The sequence below is a fragment of the Caloenas nicobarica genome, chromosome 2 (genome assembly GCF_036013445.1).
Source record: "Caloenas nicobarica isolate bCalNic1 chromosome 2, bCalNic1.hap1, whole genome shotgun sequence".
Classification (NCBI taxonomy): Eukaryota; Metazoa; Chordata; class Aves; order Columbiformes; family Columbidae; genus Caloenas; species Caloenas nicobarica.
Genome location: NC_088246.1, coordinates 100,725,909 through 100,747,584, shown reverse-complemented (window position 1 = coordinate 100,747,584; position 21,676 = coordinate 100,725,909). Strand labels below are relative to the sequence as shown.

The window sequence follows — 21,676 nt, the reverse complement described above, 5'->3', positions numbered from 1 at the left end:
AACGCCATCATTAAAAAACTTTGCATTTACACTCTTTAAATGTAAACAAGAAAAAGTAATCTAGAAGAGTCCTTCCTAATTTTTCTGGATCTTGGTTGAAGGGTGTCTCTCCCTCCTACCTGTGGAGCTGGGCTTACATGGAGAATAGTGCAAGTGAGCCTCTCAAATTACCTTCTGTCTAAAGTATGCATTGCATTTTTCAAAGATTAATAAATATCAAACTTTATTACAAAATTCCCACCATAGAAATTCTATCACCACTCTTACTAAGTTGCAGTAGAACTAATTTGCTTTTTTCTTTACAAATGCACATCTTATTTGATTTTTTTTTTTCCCTGGTTAAATAGGAAACTGCTGGGCAAACTTAAGTGGAAGAAGAGAGTTTACAAATCATGGAAGGAGGGGCTGGCCACTTGGGAAGAATATAAGGCTGTGGTTAAAGAATGCAGGGAGGCAACTAGGAAAGCTAAGGCCTCCTTAGAGTTAAACCTGGCAAAAGGGGTCAAGGACAACAGAAAGAGCGTCTTCAAATACATGGCAGATAAAACTAACATCAGAGGCAATGTAGGCCCACTGATGGGTGCCCTGGTGACACAAGATACAGAGAAGGCAGAGTTACTGAATGCCTTCTTTGTCTCTGTCTACTCTGCCGGAGGCTGTCCTGAGGAGCCCCGTACCCCTGAGGCCCCAGAGGAAGGCAGGGCAATGGAGGAATTTGCTTCAGCTGATGAGGACTGGGTTAGGGACCAGTTAAGCAATCTGGACATCCATAAATCCATGGGTCCAGATGGGATGCACCCGCAGGTGCTGAGGGAGCTGGCTGAAGTCATTGCTGGACCACTCTCCACCATCTTTGCCAAGTCTTGGGAAACGGGAGAGATGCCTGAGGACTGGAGGAAAGCAAATGTCACTCCGGTCTTCAAAAAGGGCAAGAAGGAGGACCCGGGCAACTACAGACCGGTCAGCCTCACCTCCATCCCTGGGAAAGTGATGGAACACCTTATCCTTGGTGCCATCTTAAGACATATCCAGGACAAGAGGGTCATCAGGGGCAGTCAACATGGCTTCGCCAAGGGGAAGTCATGCTTGACCAACCTCATAGCCTTTTATGAAGACATAACAAGGTGGATTGATGATGGCAGAGCTGTGGATGTGGTCTACCTTGACTTCAGTAAAGCATTTGACACCGTCCCCTACAGCATCCTCATGGCTAAACTGAGGAAGTGTGGACTGGACAATCAGGTAGTGAGGTGGACTGCAAACTGGCTGAAGGAAAGAAGCCAGAGAGTTGTGGTCAATGGGGCAGAGTCTGACTGGAGGCCTGTATCTAGTGGAGTCCCTCAGGGGTCGGTTCTCGGACCAGTATTATTCAATATATTCATCAACGACTTGGATGAGGGAATTGAGTGTACTATCAGCAAGTTTGCTGATGACACCAAACTGGGAGGAGTGGCTGACACGCCAGAAAGCTGTGCTGCCATCCAGTGAGATCTGGACAGGCTGGAGAGTTGGGCAGGGAAAAATTTAATGAAATATAACAAGGGAAAATGTAGAGTCTTACATCTGGGCAGGAACAACCCCAGGTTCCAGTTTAGGTTGGGGAATGACCTGTTAGAGAGCAGTGTAGGGGAAAGGGACCTGGGGGTCCTGGTGGACAGCAGGATGACCATGAGCCAGCACTGTGCCCTTGTGGCCAAGAAGGCCAATGGCATCCTGGGCTGTATTAGAAGGGAGGTGGTTAGTAGGTCGAGAGAGGTTCTCCTTCCCCGCTACTCTGCCCTGGTGAGACCTCATCTGGAATACTGTGTCCAGTTCTGGGCCCCTCAGTTCAAGAAGGACAGGGAACTGCTGGAGAAAGCCCAGTGCAGGGCAACAAAGATGATTAAGGGAGTGGAGCATCTCCCTTATGAGGAAAGGCTGAGGGAGCTGGGGCTCTTTAGCTTGGAGAAGAGGAGACTGAGGGGTGACCTCATTAATGTTTATAAATATATAAAGGGTGGGTGTCACGAGGATGGAGCCAGGCTCTTCTCGGTGACAACCAACAGTAAGACAAGGGGTAATGGGTTCAAGCTGGAACACAAGAGGTTCCACTTAAATTTGAGAAGAAACTTCTTCTCAGTGAGGGTGACGGAACACTGGAACAGGCTGCCCAGGGAGGTTGTGGAGTCTTCTTCTCTGGAGACATTCAAAACCCGCCTGGACGCCTTCCTGTGTAACCTCACCTAGGTGTTCCTGCTCTGACAGGGGGATTGGACTAGATGATCTTTTGAGGTCCCTTCCAGTCCCTAACATTCTGTGATTCTGTGATTCTGTGATTTTCCTTCTTTCTAGATACCACATTCCTATGCCTGTGTTTGGCATCCTGAAGTGTCCTTTAGTGTCAGGTTTCACTTTTCCATGCCATTAAGTGACCTCCTGCAGTTTGAATAAGCTAAACAAATGGCACTGCTCATGGCTTTCATTCATGGTATTTCTACTTCTTTCGCTGCTCTTATGACCCTTGATGCTCTTCCCCAGCACATAAACATCCTCCAGAGTTATGGGTACAAGAGCTGGACACTGCTCCAGAAGAGTTGTCATCAAAACCAAATGCCATCTATGATATTCTTCAGTTAGAACATCCAACAAGCATTTTAATTTTTGGCCATTTTTCTGCACTGACCATTATTATTCACATTCACTTCATTATTCACCCTGTTCCCCAATGAGTCCTTGTCAGGGTCATCAGTCTGTGTAAGGAGAGAGGCTGACATCCAGGAAAAAATCACACAGATCCTGGACTCACTACATATCGCTCTGTCCTCAGGCATTAACATCCCACCTGCTTTTGCCTCCTGTTAGCTGAATGACCCGTCCTCTGTCACCCAGGCCTGACCAGTACTGACTGATTTGCTCCCAGGCCCCCAGTGGAAGGGGTCATGAGGCCAAGAACAGTCCCTAGAAAAACACTCATTTTGTAAGGATTCATTAACCTGTAACGATCCGTTGACTGGCAATATTTTTGCACAGTACATGTACACTGTGTGGATGTTGTGCCCTCTGGTTACTTAAACTTGTATGAGAGATCGCCTTTGAGGAAGGTTATGGTTTTGAGGTGGTATGCTTACATAAAATGTTCTGTTGTACAAACGTCTTTCATGGAAGACTAAGTTAAAAAAAAAAAAAAAAGGCAAATTTCTCAGTAAAGGTTTTCCATGAACCCATGATGACTGGCACTAAATATTTTCCTCTCCCTTAATCCTCTACTCAGTTGATTCTTTGACCTTCTATTCCACTGCTTTTCTTCTAATTGATACCAGAATGAGAGGCTGTTGCCCGCTCAATCATCACATTTATCTTTTCTCAGAAGATTTGTACACTGTTTCTTATTGTTCTACTGAAAAAGACAAAAAAATTCATTGTTGGCCCAGAGAATTCTTTACCACCCATTTTTAAAGCTATCAGGTGCAAACCAGCCCGACCTGCTGGTTACAAAACACCTGTCTTCAACATTTGGTGCTTAATATCCTTCTGCATTATTGCTAGCATGGAAAATATTTCATCATATCCTATATATACTCTCTGACTTGACTACAAATTCAACCTGAATGCTATACAGAGCACTTTCACTGCACTATTAGCATTTCAATTTTGTAATGGAGCTAAAGAAGCAACACGTACACACACGCAGGGGTACATGCACCCCCTTCCTCGCCCGCTTTAGATCTGCTCCCCGTGAATGCCCTGGCACCTTTTCATTTTCATAAACACTAGTCCACAACTACTTGTTCATTGTTTCTACATGGTGAGGCCGCACCTCGAATCCTGTGTTCAGTTTTGGGCCCCTCATCATAAGAAAGACATTGAGGTGCTGGAGAGAGTGCAGAGGAGGGTGACAAAGCTGGTGAGGGGCCTGGAGCACAAGTCTGATGAGGAGCGGCTGAGGGAACTGGGGCTGTTGAGCCTGGAGAAAAGGAGGCTGAGGGGAGACCTGATCGCTGTCTGCAACTGCCTGAAAGGAGGTTGTAGCATGGAGGGGGTTGGTCTCTTCTCCCAAGTAGCAAGTGGTAGGACAAGAGGAAATGGCTTCAAGTTTAGATTGGGTATTAGGAAAAAATTCCTCATGGGAAGGGCTGTCAGGCATTAAAACACGCTGCCCAGGGAAGCAGTTGAGTCACCATCCCTGGAGGTGTTTAAAAGGCATTTAGATGAGGTTCTCAGGGACATGGTTTAGTGCTAGAGTTAGATGATGGCTGGACTTGATGATCCTGAGGGTCTCTTCCAACCGAAATGATTCTATGATTCTATATGCTATTCAGTGTAAACTTCTCTCTCTCTCCTTCCTCTTCCCCCCGCCCCCCAGTTGCTTTCTCTACCTTTTAAAATTTGGTTTGCTTTAGAAAAAGTGTGGCCTTTTTTTCTTGAACAGAACTTGCTGGACCTCTTTGTTTGCATATAGTAAATATGTGCAAGTCGAGAACACCTGCACCTCGGGTACTAATAATTTACACCTGTCAGGATGAGGTGTAATACAGATGAATATGTATTGATGCTACATTTCCAAGTTAGGTGATAGTCATCTGCAATTTTTAGAAGCCTCTTTCATTAGTATCTGCATGATGTTTTAGTACTAACAGCACGAGACACTGCATATCAATTAGACAAAAGTCCTTGAAGAAAATGCAGCTTTTCCCACCAATACAGAATAGATAAATACTGGTTTTCAGCCTGAATTGTTAGCAGATATTTTCAGTACCCAACTTGTGTGCTGTTAAAATAAGTTAATCCATTAATATTTGAGAGCATAAGTTTGGTGCAAATGTCTCCAAATAGGCAATGCATCCCTTGACAGACTGTCCTCCCTTCTCCTTTTTCCCTCACACTCAATTGTTTCTAAGTAGGTTATGGCCATTAATTTTAATATTCTGATCAATCAGATCTTCCTAGCAGGTTTCAGTAATATCAATTAGGTCAAAATATGCTCCTAAATGAGCAATTCAACTCCTCTTGTTTATTATGCAGACTTCTAATGTTGATGTATAGATGATTACAGAATTTCTTCTCCTCAGTTTCATTGGTATCTTGATTAATTCTGTTCTTTGACATCTTAATTTCATGCTGAGTGAAAGCTCATTTTCCCTCTCCTTTTTTCAGCTACATTCATATTTCAGGGCAGCACCTCATTTATGCTCTGTCCTTCCAAAGAAAGGAGGCACAAGGATGGGATCTGTGACTCTCAGTTACCTCTCTGAGCTGCAGTGTTCCCTAAAACTTCTCCTCGAGTCATTATTCCTCCGCAGAAGATGGCCAGCTATATCTTAGGAGCTGCAGGGCAGGAGCCTGCAAATGGATAGTAGCTCTAGAGGAATTGGCCAGCAGTAAATAATTTCCCTCAGCAACTTATTTGGGTGTTCCTACTGTGGTAATATGGATTTCTGCTGAGGGCTTTCAATCACACTCGAAGCAAAAGCATTGGGCTGTGTCAAGGTGAAGTTTGGTCTGCCCTAAGGCATGGCCTGGAGAGGGAGCTGTGCTCTATATGCGTGTGTATATATATATATTTTTCACAGTCACAGTAAAGCAGGGGGAGCTTGTGGAGAGCTGCAACTACTCAGTAGCCATGTATGGATGGAATGAAGGCCCTCTCATCTACGAAAGGCCCTCTAAAAACCAATTCCTATCTGTTTGGGGAGTATAGTTATTTTTGCTGATGTGCTATCCCATGGGAGCAACTAATTGCAAAAAGACTTTTGAAAAATAGGAAGGGCCACAGCAAATCCCCTTCTGCACCCTAAAGTACCCAAGAAACCCCCTGTGATTAGACTTTGATTCCCTCAGTACAGCTCACACTAGAAATCCCTCTCAAAATACCACAGTCCACAGCATCACACATTATGGGCTGCAGTTCACTGAACATTTTAGTGACTTATCATCTCTTCCATTAATTTTTAGGGCAGATTTAATGACACACTGATGATTGTCGCTATAATTTAAAACCAAGCTGCAAACTTACTTTTTTGTCTGTAAGTGCAAATTTAAAACAAGTGCAACAACTGCTCTTAGCTATCTCAAATTCTTGACAAGCAGTGTCTTGAATTATCTTGACCATGTTGCTGGATCTTATGCAAAAGCAATATTTAACACTGTGGAAGGCCCTGTTATCTCTTATCCAACTACCCAGCCGGCTCAGAAGCAAAGCCTGGCTTGGTACATCCAGAAATCTCTACCTGGCTGAAAGATACTTTCCCTGTGCAGTATGGACCACATAGAGCAGCTGTAAGGACACTCCAGTAAAGACACCAGCCTTTGAAGTTTAATTTTGCAAAGATGGGCATTACAGGTTTGACACAAGGATGCCTGGTCTATTTACGACTGAAGTGATTGGAGGAGGGAAGTTCAAAGTTTGATATCCTAATCACAACTCAGCCAAGGTTATATGTTTGCCCAGCAGTTATGGTGAGGACAGCACGTGCACTTGTAAGCAAAGGACTTGAGGATGTGCACTGTAAGACTCCCTACCACCATTACCCTTGTTATGCGTTAGGTATTTTACACATCTAGCAACTATAACTTCTACCTGGCTTCTGTGCATATGGCACCATGGATAATGGTGGAGAAAGCCAGCATCCTGTGAGAGCTGGATCAGCTTCTACACTGCAGGACTCTCTGGTTGGAGAAGTCAAATACCCAGTCACTCCACTGTGTTGCTAACTCTTGCAGCTAACTCATTTTTCTCCAAAGGGAGACACAACAACTTCAGAGTAACCACCAGGGAAATTATTTATGCATGAGCAGATGATGGTGGAAAACAGAAAGGACAAGAAAGTCACCAGATGCCAAGGGAGGTGTCCCACAATTTAATGAACATGCCCAACACCATTCCACGGGCCCCATTCAGGCTGCACAAGATAAACCAGCCCTCATTCGCTATCTGTCATCCTGCACAAGAAGCAAGAGGCATCTGTCCTTCCATGCCCCTGGCTCCAGCATCCTTCTGAAAAAGCTCCAGCCCCCCTGAAAACCCTGCTTAGAATAAGTTTTCACCAACAGGAGGCCTGAACATTCAGGACCTTTACCTCTGCCTTGCTGAACCTCTGGTGAAAACACAGTAATTCTTGCAAGTTTTTGTTCAGTGTTAACTTTACAGAAAGTAGTATCTCAACAGAAATAAACAGGGCTATTTGAAGCGAAAGTGATAGTCAGACAAAGCCACATGATGGAATCGGCACTTAAATCTTTTGAAGTCATACGCCATTACAGAAATATGCTAAAAGACATGATGTTACCTCCTATGTAGGGTGTTAATCACCATCGAGTTCCTGCAGTCATATTAAAATACATTAAAACAAATCAGTAGCATTATTACAAATTAAAATAAAAAATATTCGCGATTCTAAACTGTGTCTGTTTATAACACCCTGACTGTGTGACAATTACTGGATAAGTGTTGTCCCCAGTGAGGGGAAGGAACAGATGGCAGCCTGCTAAAAAGCACACACTGTATATCAATTTATTAATTACTAAATGCAATCTGCTAGACGTTCATCACAAGATACTTTAGCTATTAAATTTCCAAGGGATTAGAAATTCAAAACAAATTATTTTAATAATAATTAACTTAGCTATATGTATTGCAAGCATGTTATTTCCTTAGCTTAAAAGTCTGAAATGATTGGGTGCCATCTGCCTAACCATTACATCTTTTTTAATATCAAAAGTGCATTCTGCTTAGGTACACACATAGACACTGAACAAGAAGAATAAAAAATTAATGTTATGGGCATAGCAGGACACTTAGAAATCTTACCCGTGTTGGTTGATTACTAGAGCACAGAACCTGCTTCTTCTAGGACACCAATTTGTCTCTGAGAAGCTGGCTTGAAAAGTCATTACCATTTGTTAACTCTTTGATGGTGTACGTAACACCTGCTGATGGTTTTCAACACATTCTTGCAAAGGCCTAACTATATCACAAAGTCAACATCACAGCTGCCATTTGCTGGCAGTATCAAATAGAGAGAGTAAGGACTATCCAGAGTGAGAGGAAAAAAGAACTTTACTTGGAGGGACATGAGAAGAACAGCTCAGAAGTGCTCATTTACCAAAGATGGGACCTTGGAGCTCAGAAGAAATAAGGTTGTCCTTCAGAAGTTATTGCACTATACTTGGATGCAAGATGGAAAGGACTACTAAAAAAAGCCTTATGAATAAGGACTACTGCCAGATGAAAGCAAATTATTTTTGTCACAAATACCTTTAACACACACAAAAAAGGAACCGGCTTCTTTTTCAAAGCTTTCCTCTAGGAATAAGTGTTCCCATCTGTAGTGGGCCAAAATTTCTTTTATTAATTGTACGGGAATGTAGCGGACAATTTGGCGAGGAGGTTAGTTAAATGTAAATACGCTCAAGTGACTTGCACCTGTCTGTAGAAAAAGCACACACATCACACTAATTGTTTTACTGACCTTGTGTGCTTGATGAGTAGAACCTCTGTGTTAGAGAACATAGGCCTGTGAGGAACTCTAGGCACCTTATCACTGTGTCTGAGATTCCTGCTTTGTTGTGGGAAAGAGTGGGAGGCTGCGCCTGCCTGAAGCCTTGAAATCCAGGCGAGCTCAGCAGGCGCAGCGATCTTCCAGCAGGGCTGAACTGACCAGCGCCCGCGTCCCCCTTGTGTCACCTCTGCCTGGGAGCTCAGGTGCGACTTCGGAGATCCCCCAGTAGAGAGGTAACTAAAATAAAACTTGCTCTTTGCAATGCATTTGTGGCCTCTGGCTCTTCTTGCGATGTGCCTGCATATAATGTAGGATGTGACTGTAAATCCAAGCAGAATTTACACCAGTGGTTCTGACTGCCCTTTCAGTTGTCTCACTACTAGCTGGGTAATGTTGTGCTTGGATCTTTTTTACAATATTGACAATTTGGCTTTAACCCAAATCTGAGGTCTTCTGACCATGGAGGCTACTTCAGTTAAATGACAGGGCTTCTACTTGGCGAGGAGTGCTCAGTGCCAGCTCTTCGTACAGCGAGAAGGCAAGATCACTAAGATGACTCCTTCTTTTTTGACCTTCTTGGCTAGTATCAAGTTGTAAACTGAAGGGAAAAAAATAACCTTTAAGCACATAGAAAGCACCTTGGAGAAAAAATTGTAAAAGCTCATCATTAGTCACACTTATATAAACCTATACAAGTTAATCTTCCAGAGGTTACTTTATCGGGTCAGCGCAGTTCTTTTTACAGGGAGAACATGGCAAGTTCCACCAGAAATAAAAACTTTAAATTCTTGTCAGAAAAAAAGAAAATGCTTCATGTAAGCTAGCAATCTACCTACTTTATGTACACATGACAGCCTGAGGATCATTTTTCGTGCCCCAAACTACCAGTTGTGGAAGTACATCCAGCAGGTCAAACAGTGTTGCAATTTACAACATAAATCTGAGTCTGTAGCTCCTCTTTCACCAGTTCTGCCTCAAACTCTAACAAATCACTGTTTAAACAAAGTGGATCAGGAGCTGCTTTTATGACTGTTTTCTTCAGAACCGGGAAACTGCAGAACGATTCACACAAGATTGCAAAGAGAAGCCCATATGTTAAATGAAAATCTAAAGGATCCCACCGTCTTCAGCTGTGACCTCAACTAAGCAACTTTTTTAGGTTTGAGTCCCCACTCTCTGACATTGCTTTCTGTAGGGCTGAAAGATAATGGTAATGAGGTTTTCAAAATTTCTTTAATTTCTGAATTAACAATCCATACTCTTCTTAGAAGATAGAATAGATACCTATTGCCACAAGTGACCAAAAGCATAGTTTCATAAGTGTAATTTTTATTATGCTAATTGAAGGTTCAGACTTCTGAAATGAGCAAAATGAGTAATTTTATTACAACTCTTTATTAATACTGTGCCATCAGAGCATAGAAAATAGAAATCGCTTATCCAGAATGTCAGAGGGCAACTAGACCATTGTGACACCCTTAAAAATTATGCTCTTTCATCTCATTCAGGCGTATTGAAAAAATTCTCTGACTCTTAATTATTTTCTTAAAATCTAGTATCTTTATCACAGTAAACAGGATCTGGGAGAGAACCTGGATCCACAGTCTTTAGCATTTTTGTGGCACATGACAACTTCTGAGACAAGACATTGCCTGAAATAATCTTTGAGGAAGAGGACTTTCGTGGGTTTTTTTAATCAGTTCTGAATCTACCTTTTCTTTTTGACATAAAAATGAATGCATTTAACATCATACAATTTGGGAGTAGGAGGGAAAATATGCATGAAGTCAAGTTTCAGAATCATTAATGAGCTTGTTCTGTGTCTGGAAAATGAAAGAGAACAGTGAGAACCATCAGCGCAAATCTCAGCCACACGTGAGGCAGCAGCGGAGATTGTCACAGGCAGAGCTGTAACAACTGAAAGGTACAGCTCAGATGCTTTCCCCGTACTTTTCTTCACAGTTAAAAACCTACCACCAAACAGTACGCCTGCTGCACAGCAACCGCGATGCTTTCTGAACGTATACAAGCAGCTGCACTCATCCAATCCATGTGTGCAAGCATCGCTGGTGCATACACAATCACACTAATTGTGTGTTTAAGAAACATAGCATACACTGATTCTGTGATTAACATCTGGAAATGTAAATCCTAGGAAGAAAACAGAAATTTCTAAGCTAGCTCACTTGCTGGCTCCCTCTCACCCTTGCATTTTTCCACTTGTGTTGCTGCTTCCTTGTACTTACAAGCAGTAGCTGTACCTAACCCACAGGCTACAGGAGCTCCTCATGCAACTTGGTTCCCATTTGTGTACCCTCGGCCAAGAGCCTCATATTAAATGATTAGGGTGATTATTGTATCTCAGCATGTCCTAGATTCCTCCAAGAAGAAAATGGGGAAGGCTGGGTCAGGAAGGAGCTGTGCTGTGCTCCAGTCAGTCCTGTAGCTGGAATAACCATGGGGGCAGGACTGCGATGTGCACCAGGGAGCATCCCTACCCTGCAGGGCACCCTCTGCCCGGGTTCCTGTCCTTTCTCTTTGCCTGGATCCTGAACAACGCACCGACATCCTCAATACGTTCGGCATTCTTTTGGAAGTTTGGGTTTAATTCTAAATTCCCTCAACTTGTAATATAACTTTGATGTTTTTAATGTCTCCTTGTAACAGTTTTACAGTTACTTGAAAAATGAAATAAAACAAACTCCAGATTTTTAAAAAAGCTATTGTGAGTACAAAAATACTCTTGGAGTTTTTGGCCAAAGCAGACTTCAGTAATCAAAGCAACAGTGAATTCCATCCCTTGAAGGATCACTTTCACACACAGAAAATGACTCAACACGCTGAAGACTAGCCAACTGTCTTGTGGAAGTATTACCCAGCGCCCAGTTTAGTGAGGAATGTGGATGGGAACAGTACTAGTTCAACGTGTCACAAATCCACCTAGATGTATCCAAAAAAGGAAAAAGTACCAAGCAGGATTTCCAATTTCTGTTTGTTTAAAATATTATTTCTATCTAAAATTAAGAACTAAACCCAACTGTTTTCATACTGAACAGGTGCAGGAACACTTCAGGTGGCCCAAAGGCACTTGGAAGAAAGCCAAATAAATGAAGGGCTAACATCACAAGACTGCTGCAGGAGGCAGTGGGTATGTCGTCCCTTCTTTATTCAACATCTGGGCAGGGCAGATACTTATCTGGGGCCAAGAAACCCAGATTCAATATTTTCCTCTGTGCCTGAAGCGAACCAAGCCTACCTATTCCACCTCTCAAGACAACACACTAGCCACTGCTACAAGGCAGTATGGAGGGAACCCAAATCTCCTCAGCTGATGTCATTCTATTTTGCATAAATAATTAAAATTCACTAGCACACTGAGACCCAACTAACAAAGCCTTTCTACATCACACATCCTCCCAGCCTCCAGGCTGTTGCTTTCCTCCCTGCTGCCTTTGTCCCAGGCTCAATGAATATTTCAAGTGAGAACAGAAACAACAGCAGTGACCAAGGGAAACCCATTTTGGACCTCTCTTACCAAGAGACGGTGGACCTGGTTCAGTCTTCTGCCCCAGAACAAGCAATGAGTATATTTGAACGTGCATCTTTCAGCTCTTTATTGAGTAGCCTAACCAAGAAGACACAGCATGTTCTGTCCTGCTTTTCTCCAAATTGTTCATAAAATTACCCAAAGAATTGCCACATCTGTCAGTCAGCTGCCAATCTCTTCCAGACCAACACAGTAACATTTACAAGGGACTTCAACGGGGATTTTTGTATCCAATTGGGAAACACTGAAAAAAAAAAATTCCCAGCAGCATTCAAACATTTCTAAAACTGTTCCAAAAATAAAAGTCGGACATGGACTAAATTACTGTCATCTGTCTCCTATAAGAAGTGAATAGCAGTGTGAAGGCAAGCAAGGCTCAGCTTGCAGGGAGCAGCTGTGGTGGGATAACAGGCTGGGGAACAAAGAGGGAAGGACAAGCAAACAGAGCTGGGAAAGAGCATGATACAATCCCAGGAAGAAGAGTTTCGGAAAAAAAAACCCCACCAGTGAAGGTAAGAAGAGGCAGTGTTTGAGCAGAAAATTGTTCATTCAGATACTGCTCTAAAAGGAAACAAAGGTGAGAACAGCCATGTGCTGGCAGCAGCCCAGGAATTTACTGATAGCATCTTAGTAAAGGGGAGAGAAATGCCTCCCCGTCACTCCACACATGAAAAGAGAGCTAGCTCCAGATTTTTGGAAAGTTAACTGTTGTGTTTAGACAGATAGTGATGCCATCGATTGTCTTCCAAAAAAGCACATTTTCATGTAGCTATACAAGATTTCCAGTATTTCAAAACTCAGTCCCATCAGTATGAACTGCAACACTTTCTTAATACATGCAAAACCTAAAAGCAAAATGGCTTTTCCGTGTCTGTATATATCTGTATCTCACATTTTTCATTCTATATATATTCTTTCTAGCAGTATCAAAGATAGAATTAAGATACAATAGTCTTTTTTTTTTAATCCTTGGAAGAAGGTTAAGATGTGTTCAAAGATAGGAACACTTCTACAAGTACTAGTTTTGAACATACAGCTTTGAACAGAAACATGTAAAATATTTGTTGAAAACAGGTATTGTACTGTAATCATATATTTTAGGCAACATGTTGAACGAAGGATAGACATTGTAGACACTAAGGAAATTAATACAAGAAAAAAAAAGATAAGAAAATTGTTGTGAATTGACATTTCCAGGAGTGAAATACAGGTGAAACAGGAATCTAAATATTACACTGTACTGCTGGCAACAAATTATATAGGTCAAATCTGAAAGAACAACACTGGTCAAATGCACACTACAACCTATTCCTATACAAATACTGTTCTGAGATGGTCAGATAACACTGCAATGTTAAAGCTTATTTTTAAGTTGTTATAACTTTTCCTTAATTCATGTGGTATACAGCAACCACGTACATAAAACCGATACACATATAGCAAAAAAGCAAGACCAAAAGGAAGTGTAACTGGAGTTTGGTACTCACCTCCTTCTCCTGACCCAGAGCCATTATCTGAAAAAGAAACAGAGGGGGAGGAAAAAAAAAAAAAGAAAGCAAATGAATATATTGCTCTGGGAGCAGCTGTTCAGGAACTTGTCACTGTGAAACATTACACAGGTGTTACATTTCATGAGCCAGGTGTAAAAACAAACATCCCACATAAAGCCTGGCATCCTTTAATACAGTTTGTCCATGCATACTGTGCCCTATTCTCTCTCTTGCCTGGCAAGATATTTTTACTCAAGGAACAGCATCATTCAATACTGAAAACTAAATTGCTTTCTTAGCATTTTTCCAACTGTTAGTTATTCAAATGAGTTAAAACCAAAACAGATGAAGAGTGCAGACTCTGATTGTTGGAATATTTATTTTTTTTTATCTTTGGGCCCTGGGAGTGGTACATGAAGGAGTTATATATAAACCACATGACTGCAGAAGTACTTCCAGAAGACAACTGATGCTCAAAGTAAAGTTGGCTTAAGTCATCTACCCACAAAATAGCTCCTCTGCTGAGTCAGTCACTTCATATAAGGATGCTTTAATGGCATAGTTATTTCATTGACATTAGACTGACTGGATTAGCATCTGATGAGTGACAGCTTGTGGCTGCATCCCCTTGCGTTCAAGCGTCAGCAGGACTTGAGCTTCCTCACCACCCCAGGCCAACTAACTTCACTTCAGAGCAGCACAGAGCTGGCTCAGGATTTTGTACAGGGACAGGCACCCCGCTGGGCAGCGCTCTGCACAGCCCTGAAACACACCCTCTGAGTCACAAACCTCCCTCCCTCCGTCTTTCTTGCACAAAGGAAGTGGAGAGGAGAGGATGGGATGGCAATTACTGTCAGTGAATTACTTCCCATCCCCGTGAGCTCAGCTTCTATGGAAGATGAGGAGAGGAGCAGAGCACACACACTGCTCAACCCACACCTCTCCTTTCATGCGTGCTTTGCTGATGGAGAAGGCAGCTGAATTTATTTCCACAAATCTGAAAGAAGATGGAGGACAGACAGAGACAGGAGTGCGGTTCTTACTTCCACATATGAGCTCGTTGTTCATATCAAAAGAAAAACCAAACCCTCTGTTTGCTCAGTTCCCTCCCCCCACTTTTTCTTTAAGCAGTTGTATTTCTAAGAATAATTCCCTCTAGTGCGTGGATGAAAGTGTGAAATTCCACATTACTGGGTCACGTCACACATTAAAAATAATCTCCTGTCACATGGAGTATCAGGAATAGAAGGGTTTCTTTCCTCCGCCTATATTTTCCTTTCTTTCCTCCTGTACCACTACTCCATGTCTAATAGACTGATCTTATTACCTTAGAGAATCAAATGCAAAAACAGAAGGGCTTTTGTTCCATCGATAGTGACCCACTTTACTGACAAAGCAGACAACCCCCTATAAAATGTCACTGTTGAGTCACTGAGAAATATGTGGTGTTGCTTCATTAAGAAATTCGAAGGAGTATAATTTACTTATATGAAGTAAGTATACAGGCTTATTTGTAGTGGTGAAATTGCGTCATAAGCTGTTCTAGGGGAGAGAAGGCTGACAGACAAACATGAGCAAGTTCAACCTGTAATTCATATAAAAAACAAAGGTTAAAATGTCTCAAAGAAACTTGACTTGTTCCATGTTTTTGTTTCCAGCTCTCACTCTCTGACCACCTTCCCCTGCGCATTCGGCCCAAGGTGAGAAACACCGCTCTGCTCTAGCATGAGGGGTTCAAGTTATACCATGAGGTGCTGTGCGGCAGAGGAGGCACCATCACATAGTACGAGCCACAATGAGAGAGCTATATAAGTGACAGAGGTGATGCTCAGACCATCCCTCTCTGTAGATTATTGGGTTGATACACATGAAGTCCACAGGCAACTCTGTCACCACTTGGCAGGATATCCTAGTAACGGGACAGATCCATTCCCACTCCTCTGGGCTTTCGGATCTCAAGAAACCATTAAAAAAAAATAAGAGTGTCATCCTCTGTAACACTGCGTCATTTTCAGCTTTTCACCAGCAGCTTGTGTCTCCCCTCTGAGCCTTGGAGCTGTGTGAGGACTCTTGTCTCCAGGGTAACTGTGCTAAACTAAGCCGGTGTTCCTGCTTTTTTCTGAGTCTTGGCTACATTTTCCCAAGCAGCTGCTGGTTAAAAAAGTAGCTTTATTTGAAGCTTACTTGGACAAGCAGCCCTGCTCTTTTCAGGCCCTTAACCAATTCGGGATTTCCAAAAGTGGTCTCCATGCACCAAGACCTGGCAAGAAAGATGCTCAGACAAGGGAGGAAGCTGGACAGAAAGAGTATCCCCCTCAGCCATGGGTCAGTAATCAGAGAGTGAGTGACTTCTCTCTTTACTTAAGCCACTCTTTCCCAAATAGGCTTATAAAAATATGCTTATACACAAATGTACAGGCTCCTGCTGTGAGCTGTTTTTATCCATGAAGGAGTTTCTGGCTAAAATACATAAAGGAGCACATGGATCAGCCACAGCATCTGAGCACTGTAAGCACTAGGCTACAGTCAGAATCCCTTTGGTTTTTGGTTGGTCTTTTTTTTAGGTTCTCTCTGAACAGGAGAGTACCATGGGTCTGCTTTGGTGCAGAGGCAGAAGGTACGCTCTCCAAACCTGTCTTATTCAGGAGGGATGGCTTTTAACTCAAACTAGCATGAAAATTGAACCCATCTCTTCCCCATTCAGGGCAAGAGCTCCAAACCACTAACTATGAACAGGAGGACAAACAGACCACTGACAAATCTTAAGCAAGCAGACCCTTCCACTTGATTCACATGGGGCAGGTGATCCAGCAGGCACCTCCAGAGCAAACCTATCTGATCCTGCTCACAGCGAGGCAGGCAAAGAAATACCAAAACGCTGCACCTTTTTTAGATCTATGTAAGAAACAGGTCAGCAGCTTTTCAGCCGTGAGCAAAACAGAATGCCCACCTTCAGACACACTGAAGGTAAAACTGTACGCTGTTCTCCAGGAAACAAAGCCAAAAAACGATGTATTTGCGGAATTTGGGTATTGCAAAGCTTAGCTGACAGCTGAGAAGGGATTTCCAGCATCTGAACTTTGTCACCCAAGAGTTATTATACTCTTTATACCCAAGTCCTGGATTTTCTCCTAAAGCTTTGGGGATATAGCTGTGGGGTTTTAGTACAAAGACAGTACGTGCCACTTTTCACCAAGCAGAAATTGGTCTTCCCACACCAGCACTCCAGAAAGCTCACTGAGCAAGTCTTGAATAATGTTGACTCTTTTATTCAATTATCTTTGGTTGCTCATAAGATGACACAGAAGTGGAAGAGAGAAAGGACAGCTGCTGTCTCAACTCCTAGTTCCCTGTTAGCCTGGATTTCCTGGTTAACAGAGCTAACCAAGTAGTCCTCCCCATGGTAGGACAGGGCAAGCTTGCTGCAGTTTAACCCTAGGTATACAAGAGTGCCTCTAACTAAAGATTGGCTAAAATTATCAAGAATTCGCTACCAAAGATGACTATCATGATCTACACAGGTGGCATGAGACATGGTGATGAGAGCACCAGTCAGAGAATCACGGAATGGTTGGGGTTGGAAGGGACCTCTGGAGATCATCTAGTCCAACCCACCTGCTAAAGCAGGTTCACCCAGAGCAGATCACACAGGAATGTGTCCAGGCGGGTCTTGAATGTCTCCAGAGGAGACTCCACAGCCTCTCTGGGCAGCCTGTTCCAGGGCTCTGGCACCCTCAAAGTAAAGAAGTTTCTCCTCATATTCAGAAGGAACCTCCTTTGCTTCAGTCTGTGCCCGTTGCCCCTCATCCTATTATTGGAGTCTGGTCCCATCCTCTTGACACCCTCCCTTGAGATATTTATAAGCACTGATGAGATCCCCTGTCAGCCTTCTCTTCTCCAGGCTGAACAGACCCGGCTCTCAGTGTCTCCTCATAAGAAAGATGCTCCAGACCCCTAATCAGTTTGTAGCCCACTGCTGGACTCCCTCCAGTAATTCCTTGTCTTTCTTGAACTGAGGAATCCAGAACTGGGCACAGTACTCCAGATGCAGCCTCACCAGGGCAGAGTAGAGGGGGATAATAACCTATTGCATTGCTCAGGGAGAGCTTTTAACTTTCCCCCTTTCCTCAGCACACTGCAATTCTCCATCAGCTCCTGCAGCAGCAGCACAGTCCCCGAAATCTCCAAACAGCAGCACAAGCACCAATGTTTTGGATGAGATCTAAAATCAGCACAGCCCACTTCAAGCCACCAGCCAGAGGAAAGACCAAAACAAGCTCCAACTTCCCGCTGCTGGCAGTGGAGCAGAGCTCTCACTGCTGCACAAAAGCATTTGGGGAAGAAACACATCAGCTCAGCCACCCCACCCTCTAGGAGCAAGCCTGCCTGCTAGCAATTACCCTGGATCTAGATATGCCAGCAGGAGATTTTTTTTTTTTTTTTTTTTTTTTCTGCTGACAAGCCTAATTGCCAGCAGCTGCAAGGCCTCTGGCTGCTGGAGACAGGCTTTTAACCTCCACATTGCCGGGGCCGTGTGTGGGGAATGTCCATTTGCCTTGACGTCTTCAGGAAACAAGTGGTTGCTATCACTTGATCCTAGTAGCCATTTACTGCTTAACTATGCCACGCCAAAAAAAAAAAAAAAAAAAAAAAAAAAGCAGGATATTAAATCCTGGCACGTATTGATGAGATATGTCTGGGTAAGCCTATTTCTTTCCTTCCAAAACATTTCCTAATGACAGAACGGTGACACTGTGCAGTCGCAAACCCTCCTTGCAAGCTGGACAGGAAAGCTCCAGTACTGCACTGGCTCTGGGAATCAGGGTCTCCGTCACCTCTCAGAGTGAATGAATGTTTTTACAGAAAGTTTTCAGGTTTGTTATGGCTTTCTTGAGAGAGCATAAAGAGTTATTTTCACATTTCCTTAATCTACAAATGAGTTGCCTAGAATTTCTTCCTTAACTCCTTCAAAAGGATTAAACTGACCTTATTATATTTATTTTCAGGACAATGTGTGCATCTGATTATGCTTCACTGTAAGCCTCCCACAGAAAACAAAACCAAAACCCAGCACACCTACTGTAAAAATATGTGCATCCAAACTCAGGGTAAGAGCTTGATTACTTCAGACTGAAGAACACTAAGTTAAAGCCACTCCTAAGAGAATAATTCCTTAAATCTAACAGAGATATAGTGTTTGTTTCTAGTTCTGCAAATTGTCTTTTTTTTTTACTTTAGAAATCCCAACAGAAAGCAACAGACTGTGCCTTCCAAATATATACAGTACACTGAGAATATATAATTACAATATATCAAGTACTACATCATTTTGTCGTTACATTTTCATGTGCATATAATATAAATCTGGCAGCAGTCAAAATCATGGCTCTGTGTGCAGGCTAACAGGAACACGCATTCTTAGAAACGAATCGTCGAGGTCCTTTTCTTATTTACTAAATTACTTTATTTTATTTAAACTAATAAAAGATAATAAATTTACCAACAAAAGGAGGCAGATGAGATCAAGGGACTTGGTGACACCCAATGCTCTGAGCACCCCGACTGCCGTCTCTTCCTGGTTTCTTAAATCTGTTTAGCAAGCCAGTTCAGGATAACCTCCAGTAGAGGATGGCATAACATGAATTAATTTCAGTGTAATGTCACCCTTTATGAACTGATCAAGGCTTCAGGTCAGCAGCAAGACTACTGATGCTATGAGTTAGGCAGGAGTCCCAGTGTAGCTATTGCCATCTCCTCCCGCCCTGCTGGATGGTCCCATCTCTGTATTTGTTTGTGGGCTGAACTGCAAACTGGGAACTGATAAGGTTAAGAAATTAAAAAAAAAAAAAAAAAAAGAAAGAAAGAAAAAAGAAAAGGCTAGGGCAGTGCTCTGGTCTTGTTCACAACATAATCCCACAGAGGAAGGAGGAGAAGCTATGGAAGGTGGGAAGTACCATCAATGAGGACTTTGCTTCACATCCCTGTTCATCTCCATTCAGTCACACACCAGATGATTCCTTCGTGAATGCAAAAGGCCAGGTTAGGCATAGGCCAAATTGTATTTAGCTTGATTTGAACCATCATTTCTCAAAGGTATATTAAGGCATTAGGCAAAGAGAACGCTAAAGCTGTTTCACTCATTTTCCTAGTTTCTTTGTATTTTACAACACGGGGCTACAGGCATTGGCTGAAACCCACAGACCATAATCATCCACAGCTTGTGTCAGGGGTAATTAGGCACATAAACACCTCTGTAAACCCAGATATTCGAACAAACGATGTCCCTTCATAGAAAAATGGGTTTTGAAAATGTTAAGACCTCTATATGCAATCCCCAAAACTTCAGCCATACAGTCCCTAAACCATCTCTAAACCATCATTTTTAGTGTGAAAACTTGCTTTCTGTTCATTCCTAAAGCACCTATGATTGACTCTTTTTCTAACGTTGCTGATTCTAGGATCTCGCAACTCTGACAGCACTCAAAATAAAAATGAATATATAAATACTCTCCTAAATCACCCAAGAACATAAAAAATAATTAAAATGTTACCTGCCAAGAAATAGGTCTGATTAAATCACTCAGTATAGTCTGTTCCAGTGCCTTAGCTTCAGAAGGTACCAATCCCTAGCAAATGGGAAGTACTTCATTCCTGTATGAGATTCAGAAGTGTGTGGTACTTTAAATATTAAATGGTTGTTGCAACACTAGGGGGAATTTTGTCCTATTGTCACAGGTGTATCCCACTAGGATGACACCTTTCTTCGAAAAATCAAAACTCTGATAGGAAGCCAGTGAATCTATGCTTAGCTTCCAATGACATCCCAGGGCAAAGCATTTCCATAGCAAATTGAGATGCACTATGTGAAAATTAATGGGAGTCTATAAAGGATTTTTTAATTTGGGCATTTGATTCTCAATATATGTGTGTCACAGATCAAGAGTACAAATATATTGACTTCTCGATGACCTATGATACCCGGGAGGGCATGGCGAGGTTCCAGATGATGGCTTTTATCATCCAGTATTCTCACATCAGCTGGAGCGTGTCAGACACTCGGGGTCACAGGTGTTGTTCTTGTAGAGCCCCGCTGAAGCGCTTTAAATTGCGCCAGTGGAAATGCAGTATGCAGCCTGAATTGCAGCCTCAGATTTGGAAAGTACCAGTACTTTCTGGTCAATTGTGTCTCAGCACGTGTCTTGATCTATTACACTAAGTGCTAAAAATCATGCTGCATTTCCTGGGTTTTACGTAGGACTTTAAGAAAAGGGGGGAGAGGTTAAAAAAAAATCTCACACCAGCTGAGTAACATAGTAATTAGCTGACATTAACCTGAGGCTGAGAAGAATTGATTTTTCATTTCAAAATGTCTTTTTCGTAGTAGGTTAGAATGTATATAAGAATAATCACTTTTTTTGTTGTTGTTACCTAAACATTACCCTAGGGTTTTATTTTAGTGAGGGGAAAAAAACTTTCATGTTGCGAGTCTGTTTTTTAAAATAATTTGGGTATGAAATAAAAAAACCATATTTACTTATACGCCCTCTGTTCAAACCTTCGTACTTCTTGGGTGTTGTTATAGAAATGAGTGCTCCAAAGCTGTAATGCTTTTTTTCCTGTTTCTGCAGCATCTGGAGATAACTTACAGGTGGCAGATTGAGGAAGAAGGTAAGTTCTGTCACCTGCCTGAGGTAAACTGGAGTTATGCAACTGAGCAGGGCACAAAATGCAGGTTTCCTTCAGTTCTAGGACCAAGGTCATAGATCGTTTTGGACCTTGGTAAACAACCCCAGATCTCAGTACGGGTCTGAGCTGCAGTCAAAGGCATTAGAGCAGCTCATGTAAAACAGCTATGCTGCATTCAAATGAAGTAGCTCTGGGACTGGCAGCCGCAGCAAGGAACTGGGAGTAGGTACACTACCCAAATATTTACCCTAATTTCCAGATAGGATGTTGCAGCTACCGGTGAGTTCCAGGCTGCTGCCCCTAAATTGTCATTGATAACTAGAGTTATCAATGCTAGATAACTAGAGTTATTAAGCTAGCTAGGAGTGTGTACATGATCTGTAATCATGCTTTTGGCTGCCATACAGATTAACCCTTGCTCAAGCTAATTCGAGTAACTATTGTGTATCAAAAGATGAGGGATGTCCCACAACTTA

General features: G+C 42.5%; 1 protein-coding gene across 1 annotated transcript in view; it reads right to left on the bottom strand.

Moving 5' to 3' along the window:
* The window catches only part of TMEFF1 (transmembrane protein with EGF like and two follistatin like domains 1), a 126,959-nt gene that overhangs the window by 27,546 nt on the left and 77,737 nt on the right, over positions 1–21,676 (bottom strand). Inside the window, exon 4 of the mRNA XM_065629092.1 lies at positions 13,512–13,538. Within this exon, the coding sequence (XP_065485164.1) occupies positions 13,512–13,538 (27 nt within the window). The remainder of the gene's footprint in view (positions 1–13,511; positions 13,539–21,676) is intronic.